The sequence below is a fragment of the Staurois parvus genome, unplaced genomic scaffold (genome assembly GCF_062004578.1).
Source record: "Staurois parvus isolate SC_StPar_1 unplaced genomic scaffold, SC_StPar_1.0 ptg000721l, whole genome shotgun sequence".
Taxonomy (NCBI): domain Eukaryota; kingdom Metazoa; phylum Chordata; class Amphibia; order Anura; family Ranidae; genus Staurois; species Staurois parvus.
This window is the reverse complement of record NW_028318517.1, coordinates 1901303-1926935: the sequence shown is the minus strand read 5'-3', so window position 1 is coordinate 1926935 and position 25633 is coordinate 1901303. Positions and strand designations below refer to the sequence as shown.

The window sequence follows — 25633 nt, the reverse complement described above, 5'->3', positions numbered from 1 at the left end:
CTGAAATCAGCTTAAGTGTATTTTTTAATGAAATTTGGCATTTCCTAGACTTTGTGATAATATTTTGTGACATAAAAAATTAGAACTGCTGCTATTTTATTCTCTAAAGTCTCTACTTTCAGAAAATCTATATTTTGGGGGTTTTGTGTCATCTTCAGGATAAAATGATTTTTTAAATGTGCAAAATAGGGCTCTGGGAGTGAAAGGGAGAAAGGATAAGCAGGACACTCCCCTTTCCTGAGGAGCAGCCAATCGGTTCTCATTACACCGCAAGGAGTCTCCCCTCCCTGCTAGTCCCAGGGTGCAGTGCTGGAGACAGGCGGGGGAGGGGAAGAGGAGATAAACAGCGCAATCTTACACAAATTACACATTTAAGTTGCTATAAAGCCCCTTTAATTTTTTTAAAGCCGAAAACATTCCTAAAAGAGCCTCAGATTTATATACATTTGTTGTAAATAGGAAATAACATCTTATTACCTCCTCTGCTGCCACTTCCACCGTCTCCTCTATACTTCTTCCCGCCTCACCTCTCATCTGAAACTTCCTGTCTGTGCCTGACATCACTTCCTGTCTGTGCCTGACATCACTTCCTGTCTGCACCTGACATCACTTCCTGTCTGTATTCCATGGAGACTTCCTGTGTGAGTATAGGTGAGATCAGCACCTTGTGGAGTTCAGAGGAACTGCAGCCCCGAGATCCATCCCATAATCCCCCTTCCTGTATAATATGTACCTTACAGGGATACTACGGGAGATGAAACATTACTGAATAAAGGAAGAAGAAATAAATGTAACTCTTATGTAACCAACTGTTCAACAAACATCTCTTATTACATATAGAAAAGTCTTACAAACACAGAACACAAAATACAAATGTATAGCTAATGAGAGCGATCCCGCCAAACCTGATCCTTCTGGGGGGGACAATGCAAAAATATATATCAATCCACTCATAATGACATCATCTTCTGGGAGTGTCTGCACATCCATCCATTTCATACACATTTCATTGTCTCAGCAGATCTCCTGCAGCCTATTAGCTCCCATTTCCCTCTCTATGTCTCAGCGGATCTCCTGCAGCCTATTAGCTCCCATTTCCCTTTCTATGTCTCAGCGGATCTCCTGCAGCCTATTAGCACCCATTTCCCTCTCTATGTCTCAGCGGATCTCCTGCAGCCTATTAGCACCCATTTCCCTCTCTATGTCTCAGCGGATCTCCTGCAGCCTATTAGCACCCATTTCCCTCTCTATGTCTCAGCGGATCTCCTGCAGCCTATTAGCACCCATTTCCCTCTCTATGTCTCAGCGGATCTCCTGCAGCCTATTAGCACCCATTTCCCTCTCTATGTCTCAGCAGATCTCCTGCAGCCTATTAGCACCCATTTCCCTCTCTATGTCTCAGCAGATCTCCTGCAGCCTATTAGCACCCATTTCCCTCTCTATGTCACACATTACAACAAGCAGTCACAAAGGTAAATGTAAAATAAAAGCAGAGAGGGAGAGAAGGCTGATAAAGCAGCTCATCGATGAGAGGTACATAAGAACATACAATGTCAATACAAAACAGTGACATGGCCATCAATCACAAACGATCGGAGCAGACAGATCGGTGTCATAGGTGTCCCGTGGGTCCTGAACTGCCTCCAGCGCAGGGACAGTAGCAGGGTGTAAAGCAGGTAGGTACTCCAACTTTCTCATTTCTGCTCTGACCTTCATCAGTGCCGGTAACATGGGGGACATAGAAGACAGCCAATGCATGGGAATGGTTCTCCTGGCTGCCCTCATGTAGGTGGAAAGTTTTCTTGCACATTTAGAGAGACCCGAAAAGGTAGACCCAACAGAAAGTAAATGGGCTCAAAAGGGACAGGAGCCAGGAAAAGTAACCACAATGGGGTAAGGACCGCCTCCAAAAGGGCGCAATGGACCGGCTTTAAAAAATGTGGAAAAGAGTGTCAGTTTCCGTCCCACAACACCAGCAAACAGAAGAAACATTCAGGTTACTATCATGGAGAACCTCAGGGGTCTGATACCAAAACATCGGGGTCTTAGAAGGATTTTCTGTACACATTACACACACAGAAGATTTAGAAGAGGCCTCCCAAATCCTACTCCATGGATCCAACCCAATATCACATTGAAGGAAACGGGACCATTTACACATATAAAGGGGAGAACCAATAGAAAAAGGGCGACATCTACCAGCAATGTATACGTAGCGGAAATGATGTCCCGGTGGTGTGGGCCTTGGATGCAGATATGATCTAAAGGGGTAGGTTGTTCAAGAGTCAGAGAAGAGGCTTTGGAGGCAAAAATGTGTTGTATCTGTAGATAAAATACTGATGGGGTGGAATGCGAGCAGCTTTGTGAATGTCAGGGAAGGATTTAAGGTTGTAATTGTTGCAATTGGAATAGATTAGCCTCAGCCCAAGGATGGACTCAACCAATGGCCAGACTATCTGGGAGACTTGGATTAAAAATGATGTTGGTCAAGGGGGAACACTTAGAGCCTAGGATGAATCTAACCCTACACCTCCTCCATATAGACAACATAAACTGCATGGGTCCTAATATGAGAGGAGAGGTAGTGCGGGCTGTGACACAATAAGTCCCCCTCATTCCCTCTTTACACCAAGTCATGGCCAGACATGCACGCCTCTGTTAGCAAGTCGCTGTGGGCGTGTGCATGTGGGTGGGATCTGTGACAGCCTCTGATGACTCCTCTGTCATCCAATAAAGCTGATGGACCTCTGATGTCTCCCTTGTCCTCTGATGAAGTTGATGGACCTCTGATGTCTCCCCAGTCCTCTGATGAAGTTGATGGACCTCTGATGTCTCCCTTGTCCTCTGATGAAGTTGATGGAACTCTGATGACTCCCCTGTCCTCCAATAAAGCTGATGGAACTCTGATGTCTTCCTTGTCTTACGATGAAGCTGATGGACCTCTGATGTCTCCCCTGTCCTCTGATGAAGCTGATAGACCTCTGATGACTCCCCATCCTCTGATGAAGCTAATGGACCTCTGATGTCTCCCATCTCCAATGAGGCTGATGGACCTCTGATGTCTGCCTATCCTCTGATGAAGCTGATGGACCTCTGATGTCTGCCTATCCTCTGATGAAGCTGATGGACCTCTGATGACTCCCCTGCCCTCTGATAAAGCTGATGGACCTCTGATGTCTCCCTTGTTCTACAATGAAGCTGATGGACATTTTGATGTCTCCCCTGTTCTCAGATGAAGCTGATAGACCTCTAATGTCTCTCCTGTCATCTGATGAAGCTGATGGACCTCTGACGTCTCCCCATCCTCTCATATCCACCAGTCAATGTTCACTGAAGGAAGAGAGATCCAGGAGCGAACATTCACTAAAGGAAGGGGAGATCCATGAGCGAATGCTCACTCCAGGAGGGAGAAATCCAGGAGTGAACGTTCACCATGGGAAGTGGAAATCCAGGAGTAAATGTTCAATGAAAGAAGGGGAGATCCAGGAGAGAATGTTCACTAATCTCCCACCCCTCTAACTGGCATCACCCCCTGTGCCGACCCTAGGTATGTCTGGAGGAGAGCAGAAGGATGACTCTCTGTGGTGTCAGACTTCTCCCTTCTAACCCCCGACACCACAAGCCCAATAGGCAAACACTGCGCCCAACTGATGCTTCATAGCTACTTTCCAAGGTAGAGCTATTCCCTCCCACACCATGCAATATAGAGGCCTGAATACGCATGCGCGTGCCCGTATGGCACCAGTAACTTCAGTCTCTTGGTAACAGGATGAATGTTGGGGTCTTCAGCGAGACACTTTCATTGGTGCACTTACACTCCTATGGTAAAGTATCATTGTAATCCCGTGGCAGGATTTGTATAGCAAAGCAAACACTGTGTCTGTATAGCAGGACCATCTACACAACCCAGTGCCTGGTGAGTATGGGAGAAGTGTCATGTCTCTGTGTGCCGTGTTCCTGTCATCTGCCAGGGGGCAAAATCCCTCTCACCAGATCCTGGGACTAAGGCCCAAACCATGGTCCTGGAAATGACCGTCTCCTGTGGTCACCTCACGATGAGCCCTTCACACTGTCGGTGTAGGCACTGTACTGTAGGCCACATCTCTCAGGTTGGATGTTCCCTGACTGATGCAGATACCTAAACATGCTGTGAACTGACCCTGAGCACTTCTCTGCCAGGTCCAGACTGTCTCCTGCCACATGCAGACTGCCTCCCCTCAGGAAAAACAAGATGGAGTCCTTCACTCTCCTCTCACTAAGCATGCTGGTCTCTGTAGTTCCATCCCTCATATCAGATATCAGGCCATTTCTGTTCAGGACTGCATATTCCACAATGCTTTGCAGCTGCACCTCCTGCTGAGAAAGTCCCTGTCATTGGCTCCTTTAATACCTCTTCTGATTGGCTCTCTCTGTATTACAGTCTGAGAGGAGAAGGGAGGGGCTGAAATCCCTGACTGCCTTGTGTGTATCCAGTGCCAGTGTCAGATTTCACAGGAGATGCCAGTCAGCAGGTTACAGCAGTCACAGATAGGAGTCATTTCCTCCCTACACAAGGATCTACAGTCCATACACACCCAGCACAAGGCCGGGGCCACACTACCAGATGCTTCTCGGGGCTGCAGTTCCTCTGAGCTCCACAAGGTGGGGATCTCACTTCTACCCAGACAGGAAGTCTCTATGGAAGACAGACAGGAAGTGATATCAGGTAGAGACAGGAAGTGATGTCAGGTACAGACAGGAAGTTGCGTGTGAGAGCTGAGTTGGGAGGAAGCAGAGAGGAGACGTTGCTGGAAGTGGCAGCAGAGGAGGTAATAAGATGTTATTTCCTATTTACACCCAGTAACCCCCCGTCATGTCCGTCCTCTTCCTCCATAGTCACGTCCGTCCTCTTCCTCCATAGTCATGTCCGTCCTCTTCCTCCATAGTCATGTCCGTCCTCTTCCTCCATAGTCACTGTGACGTCTTTTATCTCCAGCAGATGATGATACACACATATATAGTGTGGGAACCCAGATTAACCCCTTCAGGGGCAGAACATTCCCCCACTTCCGGGGCCGGAACTTTCTCCTCATTGTGGAGAGGTGTCACCTTCTCACCTCATCAGTCTATACCAAAGGATTATACCACTTTTATAAGTGGCAGGGGATGGAGAATCCTATGACATCACACTGGCCTCACAGCTCCTCCTCCCAATGTCCCTCCATCCAGAGTCAGAGAATCCTATGACATCACACTGACCTCACAGCTCCCCCTCCCAGTGTCCCTCCATCCAGAATCAGAGAATCCTATGACATCACACTGACCTCACAGCTCCCAATGTCCCTCCATCCAGAATCAGAGAATCCTATGACATCACACTGACCTCACAGCTCCCCCTCCCAATGTCCCTCCATCCAGAGTCAGAGAATCCTATGACATCACACTGACCTCACAGCTCCTCCTCCCAATGTCCCTCCATCTGGCTCCTTTCTTTTTATTCTATGGTCTTAGGATGTGGGAGAACGCTTGGCATCCTCATAAGCAAAACAGAACTGTAGATCCTGCGTTGTGTCAGAATTCCTTATACCCTGCGTAGTGTGGGGGTCCTGTGGGGGAAATTATACCTCAGCCTGAAGTGGGGCTTTAATAAAATGGAGACCTGAATGGAGAGGTGAGGAGGATTCTGGGAATATCATTTGATGTGACTATTTGTGTTCAGATGTAGAGTTTTCCTCCTGTGAAGTCTGGAGATCATATGACATCACATTGCCTCCACCTCCCTCCCTGATAGAAGAGAGAAAGAAGAAGAAGATTCTAGAAGTCACCAGAGAGATCACTGAGCTGCTGACAGGAGAGGTGAGCGGTGCCGGGAATTCTGGGACATTCTCCAGTAACAGACAAGGGATGTGTCTGGATGGTGACTGTATCATTGTGTGTGTCAGGTTCCTATAAGGTGTCAGGGTGTCACTGTCTATTTCTCCATGGAGGAGTGGGAGTATTTAGAAGGACACAAGGATCTCTACAAGGACGTCATGATGGACAATCAGCCGCCCCTCACATCACCGGGTAAGAGGAGACTTTATTGTAAAGGAGAGAGCAGTACGGAGGATCCACCTAGATCCCCCATCATCTGATAAACACATAGAAACAATGGATTCAGTCAGTGTGTGTGTTTCCTACAGATGGATCCAGTCATGGGAACCCACCAGAGAGATGTCCCCGTCCTCTGTATTCCCGGGATTCCACACAGGAAGGTCACACCATCCCTCCCCATCATCAGGTAGATGATGACAATTATTGGTAGTTGTGATTTATACACAGCATGTTTGTTACAATGAATGTTTTATTATATCTTTCAGAGTGGAATCCTCGGGGATGATAATATTGATGTTAAAGAAGAGTATAAAGAGGAGGATGAGGAGTATGGAGTGATGGAGGAGTTTTCAGAAGGACACAAGGATATGATGGAGCCACCTAATACCAGGAACCCACCAGAGAGATGTCCCCATCCTCTGTATTCCTGGGATTCCACACAGGAAGGTCACACCATCCCTCACCATTACAAGGTTGGTGGGGCGGAGAGCATGGACTTGGGACAATATTTGGATTTTTTTATGTGAGCTTATATTTTATAGATGATATTTTCTCTCATTTCCTTGGTTTAGGGTGAAGATCTGATAGATATAAAAGTTGAGGTGAAAGCAGAAGAAGAGGCGTATGTGAGGGATGATCAGCAGTCTATGGAGGAGGATGGAATAACGGGGACATTTATAGAGGAGGACACTCCTACAGAGATCAGCACAGGTGGGTCATGAACACTAAATCCATTCCTCCACCCATACTGCTCACTGATTGGTCCAGAGTAGGGCGGGGACTGGGTGATATCAGCCTGTAATCCCCTGGTCACTTTCCTGAGCTTTGCTCCCCATCCTGCCTGATGTGGGCGGAGTCCTGGTTTGGGGGAACCAATCAGCTCCTGTCTAGTAATCCTCTTTGTCTTTGTATTTTAGTCCATGGCCGGGAGATGAGGAAAACCTCCGAGGATTGTCTCACTTTGTCTCCAGACTGGAAAGTAGAAGATGAGGACATCACACAGTATAGTCCAGGAGAAAACCCGGCTCCCTCCAATGTCCATCCGGCACCACCCAGTGTAGATGGACCATCAGATTCCTCGTATCCTGAGGAACCTCAGACTGTGCAGGACCAGGCCGGCCTTCCAACAGGGAAGAGGTTCTCCTGTACTGAGTGCAGCAAATGGTTCCCTTCTGAATTCCGTCTTAATGTGCATAAAAGATCTCACACAGGTGAAAAACCATATTTCTGTCCTGAGTGCGGGAAATGTTTTTCACAAAAGTCTAATTTTAAAAGACATCAAAGGCTTCACACAGGTGAGAAGCCACATTCTTGCCCTAAGTGCAAAAAATGTTTTTCAGCTAAGTCCTATCTTTCCACACATCAGAGATCTCACACAGGAGAGAAGCCGTATTCATGTCCTGAATGCGAGAAATGTTTTTCAGCTAAGTCCAATCTTTATAGTCATCAGAGATCTCACATGGGAAAGAAACCATATTCCTGTTCTGAGTGTGGGAAATGTTTTGCACAAAAATCAACATTTGTTGTACATCAGAGACATCACACTGGGGAAAAGCCATATTCCTGTCCCGAGTGTGGGAAATGTTTTTCAGGCAAGTCTAGTCTTTACAGACATCAGAGATCTCACACGGGGGAGAAGCCACTTTCCTGTCCTGAGTGTGGGAAATATTTTGCATACAAAACAGGACTTGTTATACATCAGAGATGTCACACGGGGGAAAAGCCGTATTCATGCCCTGAGTGCGGGAAATGTTTTTCAACTAAGTCCAGTCTTTTAAATCATCAGAGATTGCACAAGGGACAGAAGCCATATTCCTGTTCTGAGTGCGAGAAATGTTTTGCACAAAAATCAAAACTTGTTGTACATCAGAGAAGTCATACGGGGGAAAAGCCATATTTCTGTCCTGAGTGTGGGAAATGTTTTTCAGACAAGTCCCATCTTTACAAACATCAGAGATCTCACATGAGGAAGAAGCCACTTTCCTGTCTTTAGTGAGGGAAATGTTCCTCACTGAAGTCCTGTCTTCCTGTACATCAGGGATCCCACACAACCCTGGAGGTGTATTAGTGCCTTGAGTGTGGGAAATGTCTTCTAGATGAATATTGCTGGACATCCAAGCTCTCATGTGGGGAAGAAGCACACCCTGATATACACCTCAGATATACTCCATTTCTGATCTTCATCATGGAAGAAACAGTCCATAAGGAGATCAGAGGTCCCCAAAGACATGGATGAAGTGTGGAACTGGGTCGGCCATTGATAGAAAAATAAAAATGGAGGCAATGTTCTAGCAGAAGCTCTCACAAACACTTGGAGGTCTGATGGAGGTGTGGAAGTGTGAGGTCCTGCCACTGTGACAATGACACCGGGTCCTCCTGGCTTCTGTTTGAGAAGCTCCAATATGTATATTGTGAGCAGAGAAAACTGTGTTCTAGATTGTCAATGGATTTGGTAGTTCCGGGTCGGAACCTGGAGCTTGAAGGTTCCAGAGATTCTTGGTGGGGACAAGACCTTCAGTCCCATGTCCAGGCTTTGCTAGATGCCTGCAGCCTGTGTGAGTACATAGGTGGGCAGATCATTATAGGCCAGGTCTTCTGCCATTTGGAGACAGGACTCTGTCAGGAGAGCTGGGGGTTCCTGCTGGAGACTGCATCCCTTGTGAGGTGGGATTCCTTGCCCAAGGACTGGGAAAGTCAGGACAGCTCCAAGAGTCTGGGGGACCTGAAGTGACTTGTGAGTCCATGGGGCTGGAGGGAGTCCATGGGGGTGGAGGGAGTCCAGAAGTCAATGGAGGAGTGATCAAGCTTGAGGGGGGTGGGGAACCCGATGTAGAGGCCAGGAGTGGACCTGTGTAGTGAGGGGCTGTAACCAAGGCTGAGTAATCCTGAAGAAGTCCTAGTCTGGGGGACCAGTGTAAAGATCAGTGGTGCTGCTGAAGTGTAGCCAGGTGAGCTAGCATTTTCAGTGATCTGATGTATTGACAAAGCTGGACAATCCCCTGCGTGGGAAACCTTATGGTGTAAAGACTTTCATTTTCCTTCTTAATAAAAGTGGGCTGCCGTGCCGATAAACCGCAAGTCTTGACTGACGTGGACTCACTTACAAACATCTACCACAGGAGCTAACAAACCCCCATATCACAGAGGGATTTCAGGAAAATGCTGCATTGAGGCCACTAGATGGAGCTGACCATCATAGGAAATCATTGTGTAAAATAAATGATGGCCACAATGTATCTCGGCGGGGGAAATGCTCCTCACATTTGTCCAACTAACTTTCACTTGCAGTAAGTTTTTATAATTAAAGTTTTGTAGGATACATTGTGCAACTCGTACAAATGTTCAGAAGTAACCAACCCATGAAAACAATTCCAGCGTGCATCCGTAAATCATACAAGAGAATACAAGTGATGGATATAAAGATCAATGAGCGCGGCGTGTTACAAGATCGGGTTTACAGTAACCATACACATTGTAAGAATGGCAACAAGAGGATAATTAGGGAAGGAGAAGAGAATAAAATGAGGGGGAGGGGAAATCTTGAGTTAGCCATAATTCGGGAGACTCTCTTGGACTGGGTGTGAGAGTCGGGTCCTGCACAGAGGAGAGGCAAGATACCCAGTAACCAAGGCCTCCCAGGTCAGGGGGCCGAGAGAAAAGGAATAGGGAAGGAAATAGAACAAGGTGGTAAGATGAAGAACAGATGGAGGACATCGGGGACCCCCTTACCAGAAACCTGGGGCCTCAATGCCTATAGCAGTGTGTAGGTGTCAGGGGACATGGAGGGGCGAGTGTAATGTATACACGGGGCCCAGGTTTCTAAGAATTTCTTATTAGACATCTTTCTTAGACGGCATCTTTGCTAAGATGGACTTCCACGAGGGGGCCAAGCTCTTGTTTCCAAGTCTTTGTTTTGCCGCTAGTAGAACATTTATAGCCAATTTTAAATTGGGAACTTGTGAGGTCTGGGGGTTCAAATGCCATAAGATGTACCAAGGGTTCCTGGGAAAGTGGCAGGTTAGTAATGTTTGTAGCCATTTTAGGACCTTTTTAGGATCGCCCAAAAGAGGACAGAGAGGCAAGTGAGGGGATATGAAGTTGCTGGAATATTTATTAGAGTCCCAGGTGCAGAGTGTGTGACCCATCAAGAGGCTGATAGACGTAGGTCTGGATTTAGGAGGACGCCATGGGAGTGAATGGTGAGAAGTTTGAGAACAGAGCAATGCTTCTAAGTCAGCCCATAAGGAGCCATGTATTGTGGTGTAAAGGGGGGTTAGTGGGGTAATCTGGGCACCAAGAAATATTTAGTAACATTTGGAACACCCAAACCTCCTTGTTTCTAATGTATAAACATATATATAAAGATAAAGCAGCGCTGTGTGATGTTACTATATTGCGGGCAGATATAAATAATGAAACCAAAGCAAAATGAAAAAATGAATAAATAAATCACAGTCCAGTAATGGTGCTCGCTGATTCCCAGTGCAAAAGTTAGAAATGCACACTAACCAGAAACGTATTAATAATACGCATGTGTATATGATATCATGGAGATTCCCCTCTCTTTTCTGGTCTGGTATTGGGCAGGAGCTGAAGATAGTAGAGATGAAGCGCCCTCGTGTGGTGAAATGGAGGTCCAGCAGGTCACAGAAATCCTTACAGAAGTGTGTGAAGGATTCCATAAGGATTTCTGTGACCTGCTGGACCTCCATTTCGCCACACGAGGGCGCTTCATCTCTACTATCTTCAGCTCCTGCCCAATACCAGGCCAGAAAAGAGAGGGGAATCTCCATGATATCATATACACATGCGTATTATTAATATGTTTCTGGTTAGTGCGCATTTCTAACTTTTGCACTGGGAATCAGCGAGCACCATTACTGGACTGTGATTTAATTATTTATTTATTGATTTATTTATTCAATTTTTCATTTTGCTTTGGTTTCATTTATTATTTATATCTGCCCGCAATATAGTAACATTACACAGCGCTGCATTTTCTTTATATATATATTTTTGGGACTTTTATGTGTTTTCCTTGATTGTTCAGCTGCTGACCATTGGAGCGCTCACTGTATTTTTTATAGTTTAATGTATATACATAGCATGTCTTGAGATTCGTGGCCCTTTGTTTGCTCAGTTGAATCACAAGACCTGATTTTAAAAAGATTTCAGAGTATAGGAGGAGATGGGGATCGGTGGGGGTGGGGATGGGGAAGAGTACAGAACAAGTAAAGGAGTTTTGGTAAAATTGCCAATTTTCCATCACTGATCCTCCCTATCCAGGAGAGGTGAAGATGAGTCCAGGACAGAAGTAGGACTCTCAAGTATTTGAAAGTGGGGATGTAGTTGGCCTCATGGAGTGTGTTGTACGAGCGAGGGAGATGAATGCCCAAATAATCCAGGTAGGAGGTGGGCCAAGGAAACTGTAATTCTGTTTTACAGAGGAAAGGGAAATGTATGGAGTACAGAGAATAGGACTGGCAGGGAGGTGTTGGGTTGGACCAAAGTAAGTAAAAGATCATCAGCAAACAATCTGATTTTACCCAGTTCAGGACCGACCACCACACTTATACTGCGGCAGGGCAGCCCCTCTGTTCCAGATCACATACAGTACATGTACACGTGTGAGCCCACCGCCCTGACTGTGCTGTCATTCAGTACAGCACAAGCCGATTATCAGGTCCAGGCCAATGATTTCTGGTCTGGACCTGCTGATCACCTGGACCTGCTGATCACCTGGACCTGCTGATCACCTGTACAGAATCAGAGATCATTCTGTGTCCATATTTATAAACACAGGAACTGGAAAGGTACACTAGTGAAGAGGAGCACAAATAATACAAAGTATTCCCACAAGCAGCTAAAAAAGGTGATCAATAATCAATAAACCAACTTAACAGTGAATTCAACTAAACGCTGCCCACACCTAAACATACTCATATATGTAAATGTGTAAAAATGTCAATAAATAGAAATACAGCGCCAAGCTTTCCTTAACTGCTTTAAGTCCCCCCTATAGCAGAAATACTGCCACAGGGCGGAGTCCCTGCACAAAATCATGTGTACATATATATATATTTATGTGGTTCGTGCTCCTGTGGTGACCGCATGCATGCACCAACCTGCCGTTGCTGTGATTCAGTTCCTGACCGATCAATCATCATGTTCAGGCCAGTGATGTTCGGATCTGATGATCGATCCCTGCCCTATCAGAGATCTTCCTGTACCTGTGTTTACATTACACAGGTACAGGAAATGAAACAATCTTCTCTCTCTGGGCACATTCCATCCCAGAGAGAGAAGAAAGATCCATGCATTACACACACACAGTAAAATCACATTTAGGACTCATTTAACCCCTTGATCCCCCCCAGTTAACCCCTTCGCTGCCCAGTCACCAGTGTCATTAGTACAGTGTACAGGTTGTTTGCTGATCACTGTATTAGTGTCACCAGCGACTTCAGATAGCATTAGCATCAGTTAGTGTCCCTCCCAGATGGTGTCAGATTGTCCGTCACTACATCAGTCATCACATTTAAAAATACTAATTAACTTGTGAGCCACTGAGGTATACTGACAAATATGTGTATTAGGTTGCTGGTTAGTTTGCCCACTCTCAGAAGATGTGCATTTAATATCAATTAAATATTTATGTAATTACCGCGCTCTAATACCAATAAAAGTGTTTATAAAAGAATAAAGATATAATATATGGTGACTTATGTGATTAAATAATAAAATTCAATAAAATAAATTAAAATGGTGATATCATAATACCAAATCACTGAATGTGCAATATTCATATAGATGTGCAAATGTTCCATAAATAAACCACAGAAAGATTCATGGTGGAATAAATATAAAAACTAAATACTATATAATGTGAAATCATCAACAATACTGTCCCAAGTGACACTGTGCAAATGATATTCCAGCAAAAGCAGATATACTCTCCTTCAATATACGGATTGGTTCTTTGCAGTAATGCTGTGAGCCTGTGAGGGATACTCCCTCCTTTGATCCGTTTCTTAATCCACTGCCTTTGTGTTCCTCGTATGTCTCGTGTAAAAGAGGAAAAAACAACATATGGTGCCTTATCCCAGAGATAAAAACCGCTTTAATGTGCTTCCATAATGCACTCACATGTATTATATAACATTGCGCTTTAGATGTGTCAATATCTGCAATTTGCAGTAAAGGACAAAGCAGAGGGTGTGTGTCCACACAAATTCAGTGCTCGCCGTATGGTAGATGAGATGCACGGTGACGTCACTGCCCCTCCCCAATGCGTTGCGCTACAGGGATTTTGTATCTTCGTCCGGGGGATGTTGTGTAGCGCAACACGTTGGTGAGGGGCAGTGACGTCACCAACCATCTCACCTAACATACGGCGAGTACTGAAGGTGTGTGAACACACACCCTCTGCTTTGTCCTTTACTGCAAATTGCGGATATTGACACATCTAAAGCGCAATGTTATATAATACATGTGAGTGCATTATGGAAGCACATTAAAGCTGTTATTATCTCTGGGATAAGGCACCATATGTTTTTTATTTCAGTCATCACATTTAACCCCTTGATTGCCAGGAAGACGCTCAAACACAATAAACCTCCATTGCTAGTATAGTGTCTAAACGGATCAATATCTTTGATCAGATCAGCACTATACCAGCATTCTCAATAGTATAGAGTCCCCAAAAATGCAGCATTAGTGGGATCAGCCCCGGCACCTGCCAGCACCTGCGTTTAGCCCCTACACTTACCCCCACTTCTCCCCCAGCAAGTGCAGTGTCAGTAGGTCACTGTCACTTGATACATTGCACACAAAACCGCAGTGTTGGCAGAATCAGGCCTGATCTCTGTTAGCACTTGGAAGCCAATTTTTTTGTAGCAGTTCAAGCAGTCCCTGACAGCCAGGTGCTCTCTTTTTGAGTCGCACTAGGTACCTAAAAATTTAGTAGCCAAAATGTCAAACGGAAGGTACTCTAGTGAAGAGACTTACGGGATTCTGAGCATGTCAGGTGAGAGCGAAGGGGAAGACTCACTGACACAATCAGAATACGAACCTGTAGACAGCAGTGCTACCCTGACAGATCGCTCAGACGATGGAGAAGAGGTTCCTGCTAAGGTCAGGTGTACCCGACCCCATTCCCAGGGTGATGAGGTGTTACAATCACATGATGACTCTCATATGCAGCAGAATGCCAGTACTAGTGCAGCACTACCTTTTGGTGAAATGGCAATCACCAGCTGCCTAGTACATCCTGGTCTTTCACATACCAGCACTGCAGTATGACTTGGTGACGTGGTGAGTTCCATAAGTGCAGTACAAGCTGGTGAGGTGGTGAGTACAAGTATTGTCCAGCAACCACCAAGAATTCGCACACAGGCCCGTAGAGCCCCTAGTATCCTTCCAGATGTGCTTGCAAATCCCGATTGGCAGCCCACAAATTCTGCAGCACCCGTACTTCCCCCATTCACTTCCCAACCCGAAATTCAGGTGGAAACAGCAAATCTAACTCCTCCCCTTGATTTTTTGGAGCTGTTTTTCACGGAGGATCTGTATCAAAGCAATTTACATGCACAACAATTTATCGCCACCAACCCAAATTCAAACCTTGCCAGACCATTTGCATGGAAACCATTACGGCTTCTGAATTTAAGGTTTTTTTGCGCCTAACCCTCAACATGGGCATTACTAAAAAAAATGATTTACAGTTGTATTGGTCCACAAATCCAATTCATGATATGCCATGTTCTCTGCTGTCATGGCCAGGCATAGATATTAGTATATAATGCAATTTATGCATTTCAATGACAATACACTCTGTCATCCTTGGGGTGACTCTGAATTTGACCGGCTCAACAAAATTCATCCCCTTTTAAATCCCCTTAACCAAAAATGTGCAGATATCTATACTCCCCAGCAAAACATCTGCTTTGATGAGTCCTTCATTAATTTTTCTGGCCACCTTGCATTCAAACAATTTCTCACCAGCAAGCGTGCCAGATATGGGGTCAGATCTGTATATCAGACCTGTGATTTGGGGGGGTGCTATCCTGGTATTTCAGGGCCTCCGAAACTGTGATAGGTAGTGAGGAAGTGAAATGAGGAAGCTACACACTGTCAGGCTTTCAAAGTGGTCATTGGATTTCAGGCTCTGTATGTGGCTAGGCTCCCAAAAAGTCTCACACATGTGGCAGAAGCAGAATGTATTTTGGGGTGTAATTCCACATTTACCCATGGCTTGTGTGAGAAATATACCATTTAAGTGTCAATTTTGTGTAAAAAAGAAAACTTGTGTAAAAAAAAAAGGCATTGCACCAAAGAGGATTACTCCAAAGAGTTCCACATTCATATGATTGGTGTTTTGGTGTCCAGGAATTCTGGTCCATTTCTATCATTGCACCATGGAGAGTATTCTTCCCATCCACACTGCAGTGTAGTATGATGGCTGTAGGGTGGAGGATAGGAAGTGTCGGTCTCGGGAGGAGAAATAAAGCACAGCGGATCATAGGTACAGATCTATCGAATTTGGACACAGCTATGCCAGCAGACTAAAAAAGAGAGCAAATGGCAGAGTGATCCATCCCGGTTACAGTGTGTTTGTATCTATGATAAATGACAGGCTAAACCCACCTGGAGACTTTCTCCACACCTGGAGTGTGCTGAGTTCTTGGAGAACGTCTACACAGTGTTTCCAGATTGGCTTTATCACCCCAACGAGCTCGCTCCAGTTCATGGATGTCATCATTATGTTTGGAGGATCTCACCAGTCAGGAGCCTTTCCTGTCATCCTACATGTTCCCTTCTGAGGATTGTTCTATCCTTCCAAACAAATGTATGAAATCATGGATGAGTCCTCCTTCTATGTGATCTAGAAGATCTTCAATCACAATGTCTTTATGGATGAAGTGGATGGCCCAGTTTATATATTATTTATTGCTTTACAGCTTTATTCCCTCCAGGATTCATTCTTTATTTATAGAACCATTCAAGGAAGTGTTCTTACTGTGAGAGATCTCCACCACCATTCCTCTGTGACCATTACATCCTTGTCATTTATGTCTAACATCTTCATTATCAGTGGATTGATAGATATTTATATATTTTTATAGTTTAGGGTGTATTTTTGCTTTTTTTTACCCAAAAAGATCTGTTTTGGAGGTTTCTGTTTTATTATGTATACTTTTGTTTTTAGCTTGTGTTTTGTGTCTTTAAGACTTTTCTATCTGTAGTAAAACATCCTTTTTAAACAGTTGATTGCACAAGAGTTAGGTTTATTTTTTCTTACTTTTTTTTAGTTCTTTTTGAACTTTCCTGGTATCTCTGTATGGTAGATACAATCCTGGAATGGGTATTAGGGGACATTTCTCGAGGTTGCAGTTCCTCTGAACTCCACAAGATGGTGATCGCATTTCTCCCCAGACAGGACTTCTCTATGGAATACAGACAGGAAGTGATGTCAGGTACAGACAGGAAGTGATGTCAGGTACAGACAGGACTTTCATAGAGGTGAGTTGGGAGGAAGCAGAGAGGAGACATTGGTGGACGTGGCAGCAGAGGAGGTAATAAGATGTTATTTCCACCCAGTAACCCCCATCATGTCTGTCCTCTTTCTCCGTAGTCATGTCCATCCTCTTCCTCCATAGTCACATCCGTCCTCTTCCTCCATAGTCATGTCTGTCCTCTTCCTCCATAGTCACGTCCATCCTCTTCCTCCATAGTCACGTCCATCCTCTTCCTCCATAGTCACGTCCGTCCTCTTCCTCCATAGTCATGTCTGTCCTCTTCCTCCATAGTCACGTCCATCCTCTTCCTCCATAGTCACGTCCGTCCTCTTCCTCCATAGTCATGTCTGTCCTCTTCCTCCATAGTCACATCCGTCCTCTTCCTCCATAGTCATACCCGTCCTCTTCCTCCATAGTCACGTCCATCCTCTTCCTCCATAGTCATGTCCGTCCTCTTCCTCCATAGTCATGTCCGTCCTCTTCCTCCATAGTCATGTCCGTCCTCTTCCTCCATAGTCACTGTGACATCTTTTATCTCCAGCAGATGATGATACACATATATATAGTGTGGGAACCCAGATGAACCCCTTCAGGGGCAGAACATTCCCCCACTTCCGGGGCCGGAACATTCTCCTCATTGTGGAGATAAATTCTAGTAATATGGTCCTCTAAACAAACAGCACTGACAATAAATAGACAAGACAAGGACCATCCTGACCATACATGGCCTACAAAGGGCAATGATGACACTACACAGGCAGCCAATGGGCAATCATTACACTATGCAGCCAACACAATGATGGAGTGCCGGGGTCAGGAGTATGGAGCATAGAGCCCCTTACATTGCTGTATTTACTTTCCAGACCTCCTTACAGAACTCCTATCAGGAAAGGAAGACAACCTTCACCTTCTTACCATCTCATTATTTTCCAGTATACCAAGTGGAATGAAGGAGGTCGGTCTTTCACCCCTTGGTGGGCACTTATTCTTAGAGGAGGTCTGTTGGTGTATTATCGACTAAAAGGTAGTCAGGGGTCAGTGCTGAACATCTTCAGGAGACACTCCAATACCTCCCATGACACAGGCTCTGGCAGTACCCGGTGCTGGAATTCAGAGCCCCAGGAACCCACCACCACCCTGTACAATGTCCTGGATATCACAGTATACTTGGCAATGAAGAGAACTAACCCTTCCCTTATGTTGTTCTCTTCCTACCCACGATGGGCTGTCATTGGAGGGAAGAGAACAGACTCCTCCCCCAGAGCTCTCTATTACACCAGTAGCATCCTCTTGGTATCCAATCCAATCTCTTCTCTTATTGCAGAGAGTGACAGTGACATCACTCCTGTCAGTCAGCAGGCTGCTAGAGATTGGAGCCTTGCAGTCAGAGTTCTGGCTATTAAAGTCAGCAACTCCGGCCAAAAGTCCGCAAGTTCCCCTTCCTGGACATCATGATGACCCGACATTGACCTCACAGCACTGCCTCAGAGCAAACAAGTCATAGGAAGGGTCGTATTTATCATTCCTTGTCTGCAGATCTAAAACTCATCAAAACCAGTTCAGAGACCAAACAAACCCAACAGAGAAAAGGGGATTTCTGATCTGACAGGTCAAGAGGGTCCCGGGACCTCCAAGATGTAGCAAATACTAAACAGTTCAGATTAAATGTCTTCCCATGGGGGGAGTAGTTCTTCAATGTCCATCAACCCTCCTATTCCCCCCTCACATCCACATCCTATTATTGTGTGACCAATACCATCCAAATCATTCTTACTTTCATTTCCCAAAGTTATCCGTCTACAAGGAGACCTGTATAGATCACATGATGGCACCAATGAGGATGGAGGAGGACCGGAGTCACATGACTGAGAAGATACTAAACCTCACCCTGGAGATCATCTACCTGCTGACCGGAGAGGTGAGGAGGATTCTGGGAGGTCACGTGACATCACTCTTATCTCTATTAATAAAACACAGACCTGACCGGAGAGGTGAGGAGGATTCTGGGAGGTCACGTGACATCACTCTTATCTCTATTAATAAAACACAGACCTGACCGGAGAGGTGAGGAGGATTCTGGGAGGTCACATGACATCACTCTCATCTCTATTAATAAAACACAGACCTGACCGGGGAGGTGAGGAGGATTCTGGGAGGTCACATGACATTACTCTTATATCTATTAATAAAACACAGACCTGACCGGAGAGGTGAGGAGGATTCTGGGAGGTCACATGATATCACTCTTATCTCTATTAATAAAACACAGACCTGACCGGAGAGGTGAGGAGGATTCTGGGAGGTCACATGACATCACACAGACCTGACCGGAGAGGTGAGGAGGATTCTGGGAGGTCACATGACATTACTCTTATATCTATTAATAAAACAGCCCTGACCGGAGAGGTGAGGAGGATTCTGGGAGGTCACATGACATCACTCTCATCTCTATTAATAAAACACAGACCTGACCGGAGAGGTGAGGAGGATTCTGGGAGTCTAACATGATATTCCTATTGGTTCCTCAATACAGAGATTTCCTCTTCTGAAGTCAGGTGATCATATGACCATCACAGTGCCTCCATGTGACTCCCTAAACCCTGAGAGACACAACATGCAGAAGATTCTAGAAGTCACCAAGAAGATGATGGAGCTGCTGACAGGAGAGGTGAGCGGTGCCGGGAATTCTGGGACATTCTCCAGTAACAGACAAGGGATGTGTCTGGATGGTGACTGTATCATTGTGTGTGTCAGGTTCCTATAAGGTGTCAGGGTGTCACTGTCTATTTCTCCATGGAGGAGTGGGAGTATTTAGAAGGACACAAGGATCTCTACAAGGACGTCATGATGGACGATCAGCAGACTTTCAGGAAGATTGTAAGGAAGGAATTTCCCCAGAATGAGGTGATATTGAAGCTCACCCTGGAGATCCTCAGTCTGCTGACTGGAGAGGTGAGTGTAATGAAGGGGTTAAATAAAGAAAAAATCCTCTTGTGCTGCCAAACCTAATATGATGAACTAAGAGTGTCTGCAAACACCAAACTGGGTTCCCACAACACTACAAAATAAATGGAGAGATAAATAGTGCTGAGCTACTCACTAAAGCTAACCATAAAGTAAACACCTGACAGAGCCCCTAACTAAGGTGATAGAAGTGCATACCTAGAGAATCACCAAACACAAGGGAAGGAAAAGATCCAAAAACAATGGATGTCCTGCTAGGCCACACCAAATGTGAGCAAACCAATGAGTGCAACTTCAACAAATGTGCAAATAGATCGTCTGAGTAATATATATCAAGGCATAAATAATAATATATATAACAAATCACACAAAATATAAAGATAATAATATTCCATTAAACACCCGGCTGAGCCCTCAACACAGTGACAGTCTGTGAATAAATGTCTGTAAATGCAGGAAAAATCAAGATCTGTAATGCAGAATAATCTTCATATCAGCAGATATTCCACATGTGACTTGGAAGAATCCTCCACCAGCGAGCGTGCACGCTCCCCTCCCATTTTCATCTCGGAATATATCTAAAATGTGCTTTAATATCAACTCAAAATCCAACCAGCTCTCCTCTGTAAGTACTTTACTGGCGCCTCCAATTCCTCATCAGAAATCCGTGTTCAAAAAAACATCAGAGGACATCTCATAGTGTAATACTTCATGTTTAATGTATAAAACCGGGTAGAGAATACTCAAAATCGGGCCGGCAGACCCATACAAGCATTGGTAATAACATACACAGGGACAGGTGTACCAAGATGGTGGCCACCGTCTGACCGGAAATGATGTCATCACACTTTCTTCATTACATAATGAATCATGTGACTTCCTCAGGGACATGGATTTCTGATGGGGAATGGGAGGAGGAGCCAGTAAAGTACTTGCAGAGGAGAGCTGGTTGGATTTCAGGTTGATATTAAAGCACATTTGATCTATATATATGTTTTGGACTTGTTTTTTATTTTGTTTTTTGTCTGAGTATAGATCTATGTTTGTCCCAAGCATGTTTGATGCTATTTGCTGTTGACTGGCTCACTACCTCTGCTGGAAGTTCACTCCAAGCATCAACTACTCTGTCAGTAAAATAATACTTTCTGAGATTAGTTGTGAACTTTCCTCCAGTTAGTTGGAGGTCATGTCCTCGTGTTCTTCATTTTGGTTTCATGTTGAAAATCCTGCCCTCCTGAACCTTCTTCACTCCCTTGTTGTATTTAACAGTTTCAGTCATGTCTCCCCTTTCCCTTCTCTCCTCCAGACTGGACATGTTAAGTTCCTGAAGTCTCTCCTGATATGTTCTATCCCCCCCCCAGACCTTTCACCATTTTTGTTCCCCGTCTCTGGACTCGTTCTATCTTATCAATATCTTCATGTAAGTGAGGTCTCCAGAACTGGACACAGTATTCTACATGAGGTCCAACTAAAGATCTACTGTATATAGGGGAATCAGGACCTCCTTCCTCCCACTGGTGACCCCTCTAGTGATATAAAGATCTATATAGAGGAATCGGGACCTCCTTCCTCCTGCCGGAGACCCCTCTAGTGATATAAAGATCTATATAGGGGAATCGGGACCTCCTTCCTCCTGCCGGTGACCCCTCTAGTGATATAAAGATCTATAGAGAGGAATCAGGACCTCCTTCCTCCCGCCGGTGACCCCTCTATTGATATAAAGATCTATATAGAGGAATCAGGACCTCCTTCCTCCCGCTGGTGACCTCTCTAGTGATATAAAGATCTATATAGGGGAATCAGGACCTCCTTCCTCCCGCCGGTGACCCCTCTAGTGATATATAGATCTATATAGAGGAATCAGGACCTCCTTCCTCCTGCCGGTGACCACTCTAGTGATATATAGATCTATATAGAGGAATCAGGACCTCCTGCCGGTGACCCCTCTAGTGATATAAAGATCTATATAGAGGAATCGGGACCTCCTTCCTCCTGCCGGTGACCCCTCTAGTGATATATAGATCTATATAGAGGAATCAGGACCTCCTTCCTCCTGCCGGTGACCACTCTAGTGATATATAGATCTATATAGAGGAATCAGGACCTCCTGCCGGTGACCCCTCTAGTGATATAAAGATCTATATAGAGGAATCAGGACCTCCTTCCTCCTGCTGGTGACCCCTCTAGTGATATATATATCTATATAGAGGAATCAGGACCTCCTTCCTCTCGCCGGTGTCCCCTCTAGTGATAGGATCTATATAGAGGAATCAGGACCTCCTTCCTCCTGCCGGTGACCCCTCTAGTGATAGGATCTATATAGAGGAATCAGGACCTCCTTTCTCCTGCCGGTGACCCCTCTAGTGATATAAAGATCTATATAGAGGAATCAGGACCTCCTTCCTCCCGCCGGTGACCCCTCTAGTAATATAAAGATCTATATAGAGGAATCGGGACCTCCTTCCTCCCGCCGGTGACCCCTCTAGTGATATAAAGATCTATATAGAGGAATCAGGACCTCCTTCCTCCCGCTGGTGACCCCTCTAGTAATATAAAGATCTATATAGAGGAATTGGGACCTCCTTCCTCCTTTATGGACCCCTCTAGTTATGCATTCTAGAATTCTATTTGCTTTCCCCACTGTTTGCTCATTTTGCAATCATCTGAAATAAGTACCCAAGTCCTTTTCCTCTGTAATGTTGGCCAGCACTGTACCCCCATGTTGTTCACTCCTAAGGGATTATTTTTCCCTGGGTGCATTATGTTACATTTAGAAACATTGAACTGAAATTTCCACTTTTTTGACCAATCTTCTAGCAATGCCAAATCCTGTTCCATGTTACAGACACCTCCAGGGATATCCTCCCTATTACACACCTTTGTGTCATCAGCAAAGAGACATCCCCTTACCCAACAACCCTTTAGTTCTATCACTTACATATAGATTACATAGAACAGGTCCCAGTACAGAACCTTGGGGTACACCACTAGTGACTGCTCTCTGTTCTGAGTGAACCCCATTTACAACCACACTCTGGTATCTATCATTTAGCCAGCTGCACATCCACTGAACCCCCCAAGGGCTAAGTCCTAGCTTGTCCAACTTCTGTATTAGATCATTATGTGGAACTGTATCACATGCCTTGCTGGAATCAAGATATTCTATGTCCACAGCACCACCCTGGTCCAAATCATTGGTAATATAGTAAAAAAAATCCCAATCAGATGAGCCATGGTCTGCCCCCAGTAAAGCCATGCTGCTTTGGATCCAGCAAGTTGTGTGTTTCTAGATGATCAATGATCCTTCCTTTCAGGAGTGATTCCAGTAACTTGACTACCACCGATGTTAGACTCACTGGCCTGTAATTGCCGGCTTCTACCTTGCTGCCCTTCTTGTGGATCAGTACAATATTAGCTGTCTGTCAGTCAGGGGGGACTTCTCCTGTTAGAAGAGATTGATTAAAAAGATCCATTACTGGTCCAACAACTAGACCTCGAAGTTCTCTGAGATCTCTGGGATGATCCATCAGGGCCCATTGATTTATTAATCTTTAACTGAGCCAATTCCTCTGCTACCTCTGTCTCTGGAAATCCTAAAAATGATCCATCAATACTGGAACCAATATGATTTCCCAACTTATTATTGTTAGTATAATTTATTTCTGAGAAGACAAAAGTCATTGTTTAAGTGGTTTGCTACATCCAGGTCTCCCCCAACATAGGTGTGGTGCCCAGATTTCATTTTAGTGATCCCATCATATTTTTTCTATCACTAATGTACCTAAAAAAGGTTTTATCTCCTTTCTTCATAGATTTAGCAATTTCCTCCTCTTTCTGTGCTTTGGCAGCGCTGATAATGTGTTTGGCCTCCTTTTGTCTATTTTTTTATCAGTTTTTTCTTCTGTTTATTCTTACTAACTTGCCTGACATATAATCTAGTTGCCTCCAGGATGGTAGACTCTAACAGTGCCCACTGATTACTTACTCCGGTCCTTTTACTCCAACCTTTCAACTCATTTTTTTAGAAATTCGCCCATTTCACCAAAATTTGTCTTTTTGGAATCTAAATCTTTTGTTTTTGATTTTTCAGTTCTTAATTTAATATCAAACCAAAGACATTGGTGATCACTAGAACCCAAGTTTTCTTCTACCTCAATATTAGACAGTTGATCCCCATTTGTCAGTATTAGGTCTAGAATATGATCACCTTGGGTTGGACTTTTTACTGTTTTAGAGAAGCCCCATTCAGTGCTTCCATGACATCCCTGCTCCTGCTTGTAATAACAGTTTGATAATTCCAGTTAATGTCAGGCGTGGTGACGTCACTCTTAATGAAAACCTCCCCCTTCATTGCCATTTGAGTTATCTCATCAATCAAGAAGTCCTCCTAATCTTCAGCCTGTCCTGGGGGTCTGTATATGACACCAATTCTAAGGGAAGATCCCTCTCTGGTTGGAAGGCAGACCCAGAGGGTTTCCAGTATTTCATTTGTTGTTTGAATTAATGTTCTCCTTATGCTATTTCTGACATATATGACAACTCCACCTCCCCTCCCCCTTCTCTGTCTTTCCTGTATAGTGTATAGCCTGGTATAGTTCCCAGTCATCTGAATCCTTGAACCACGTCTCTGTAATTACAACAAGGTCCAAGTGGTCCCTAGACATAAGAGCTGTCAGCTCACAAAGCTTGTTGCCTAAACTCGGATCATTAGTGCAATGACCAGACAAGCACTGCCATCTACTGCTTTATGTTTACCAGCAGAAACTGTAACTGAAGTGACCCCATCAGCCCCGTCCTGAGCAACACCAACCTCACATTTGTTTCAGCCTGCTGGGGACAGAAATGATCCTCAACAATGACATCTCTGCCCCCAATTCTCAGTTTAAATGCATGTCCAAAAACCTCCTAAATTCCATAGTAAGGAGCTGAGCGCCCTTGTGTGAGGGATGCAGACCATCTCTATTGTACAGCTCAATGTCAGACCACCTGATGGCATCATGACTAACAGAACCAAAACCTTCAGCTTTGCACCAATTCTTTCACCAAACATTGGACTCTGCTATACCAAGTACTTCCTCTTGTTGTCCATTATGGACAGGTAAGACCTCTTTGTATCACACAGAACTGTACAGGAGTCATGAAGAAATCTACCGACAATGACACAAGAAGGAGATCTCATCGTATGACCACAAGATCCTCGAGAATCCAGAATCCCATCACCATCCCCCCACCTCCATCCCTGATCCCTACAAGACAGAAGACACAGAAGATTCTAGAAGTCACCAAGAAGATGATGGAGCTGCTGACAGGAGAGGTGAGCGGTGCCGGGAATTCTGGGACATTCTCCAGTAACAGACAAGGGATGTGTCTGGATGGTGACTGTATCATTGTGTGTGTCAGGTTCCTATAAGGTGTCAGGGTGTCACTGTCTATTTCTCCATGGAGGAGTGGGAGTATTTAGAAGGACACAAGGATCTCTACAAGGACGTCATGATGGACAATCAGCCGCCCCTCACATCACCGGGTAAGAGGAGACTTTATTGTAAAGGAGAGAGCAGTACGGAGGATCCACCTAGATCCCCCATCATCTGATAAACACATAGAAACAATGGATTCAGTCAGTGTGTGTGTTTCCTACAGATGGATCCAGTCATGGGAACCCACCAGAGAGATGTCCCCGTCCTCTGTATTCCCGGGATTCCACACAGGAAGGTCACACCATCCCTCACTATTGCAAGGTTGGTGGGATGGAGAATCTAGAACATTGACTTGTAAAGATGATGTGTGGATTTTTATGTGACCTTATATTTTACAGATGATATTTTCTCTCATTTCCTTGATTTAGAGTGGAGATCCAATCGATATAGAATTTGAGGTGAAAGCAGAAGAAGAAGAGGCGTATGTGAGGGATGATCAGCAGTCTATGGAGGAGGATGGAATAACGGGGACATTTATAGAGGAGGACACTCCTACAGAGATCAGCACAGGTGGGTCATGAACACTAAATCCATTCCTCCACCCATACTGCTCACTGATTGGTCCAGAGTAGGGCGGGGACTGGGTGATATCAGCCTGTAATC

At 44.9% G+C, this 25633-nt stretch overlaps 1 protein-coding gene across 1 annotated transcript in view; it reads right to left on the bottom strand.

The window, feature by feature from the left end:
- Positions 1 to 25633, bottom strand: part of LOC149445424 (uncharacterized) — a 162122-nt gene that overhangs the window by 53833 nt on the left and 82656 nt on the right. The window contains exon 3 of the mRNA XM_089653855.1: positions 24602 to 24609. Within this exon, the coding sequence (XP_089509981.1) occupies positions 24602 to 24609 (8 nt within the window). The remainder of the gene's footprint in view (positions 1 to 24601; positions 24610 to 25633) is intronic.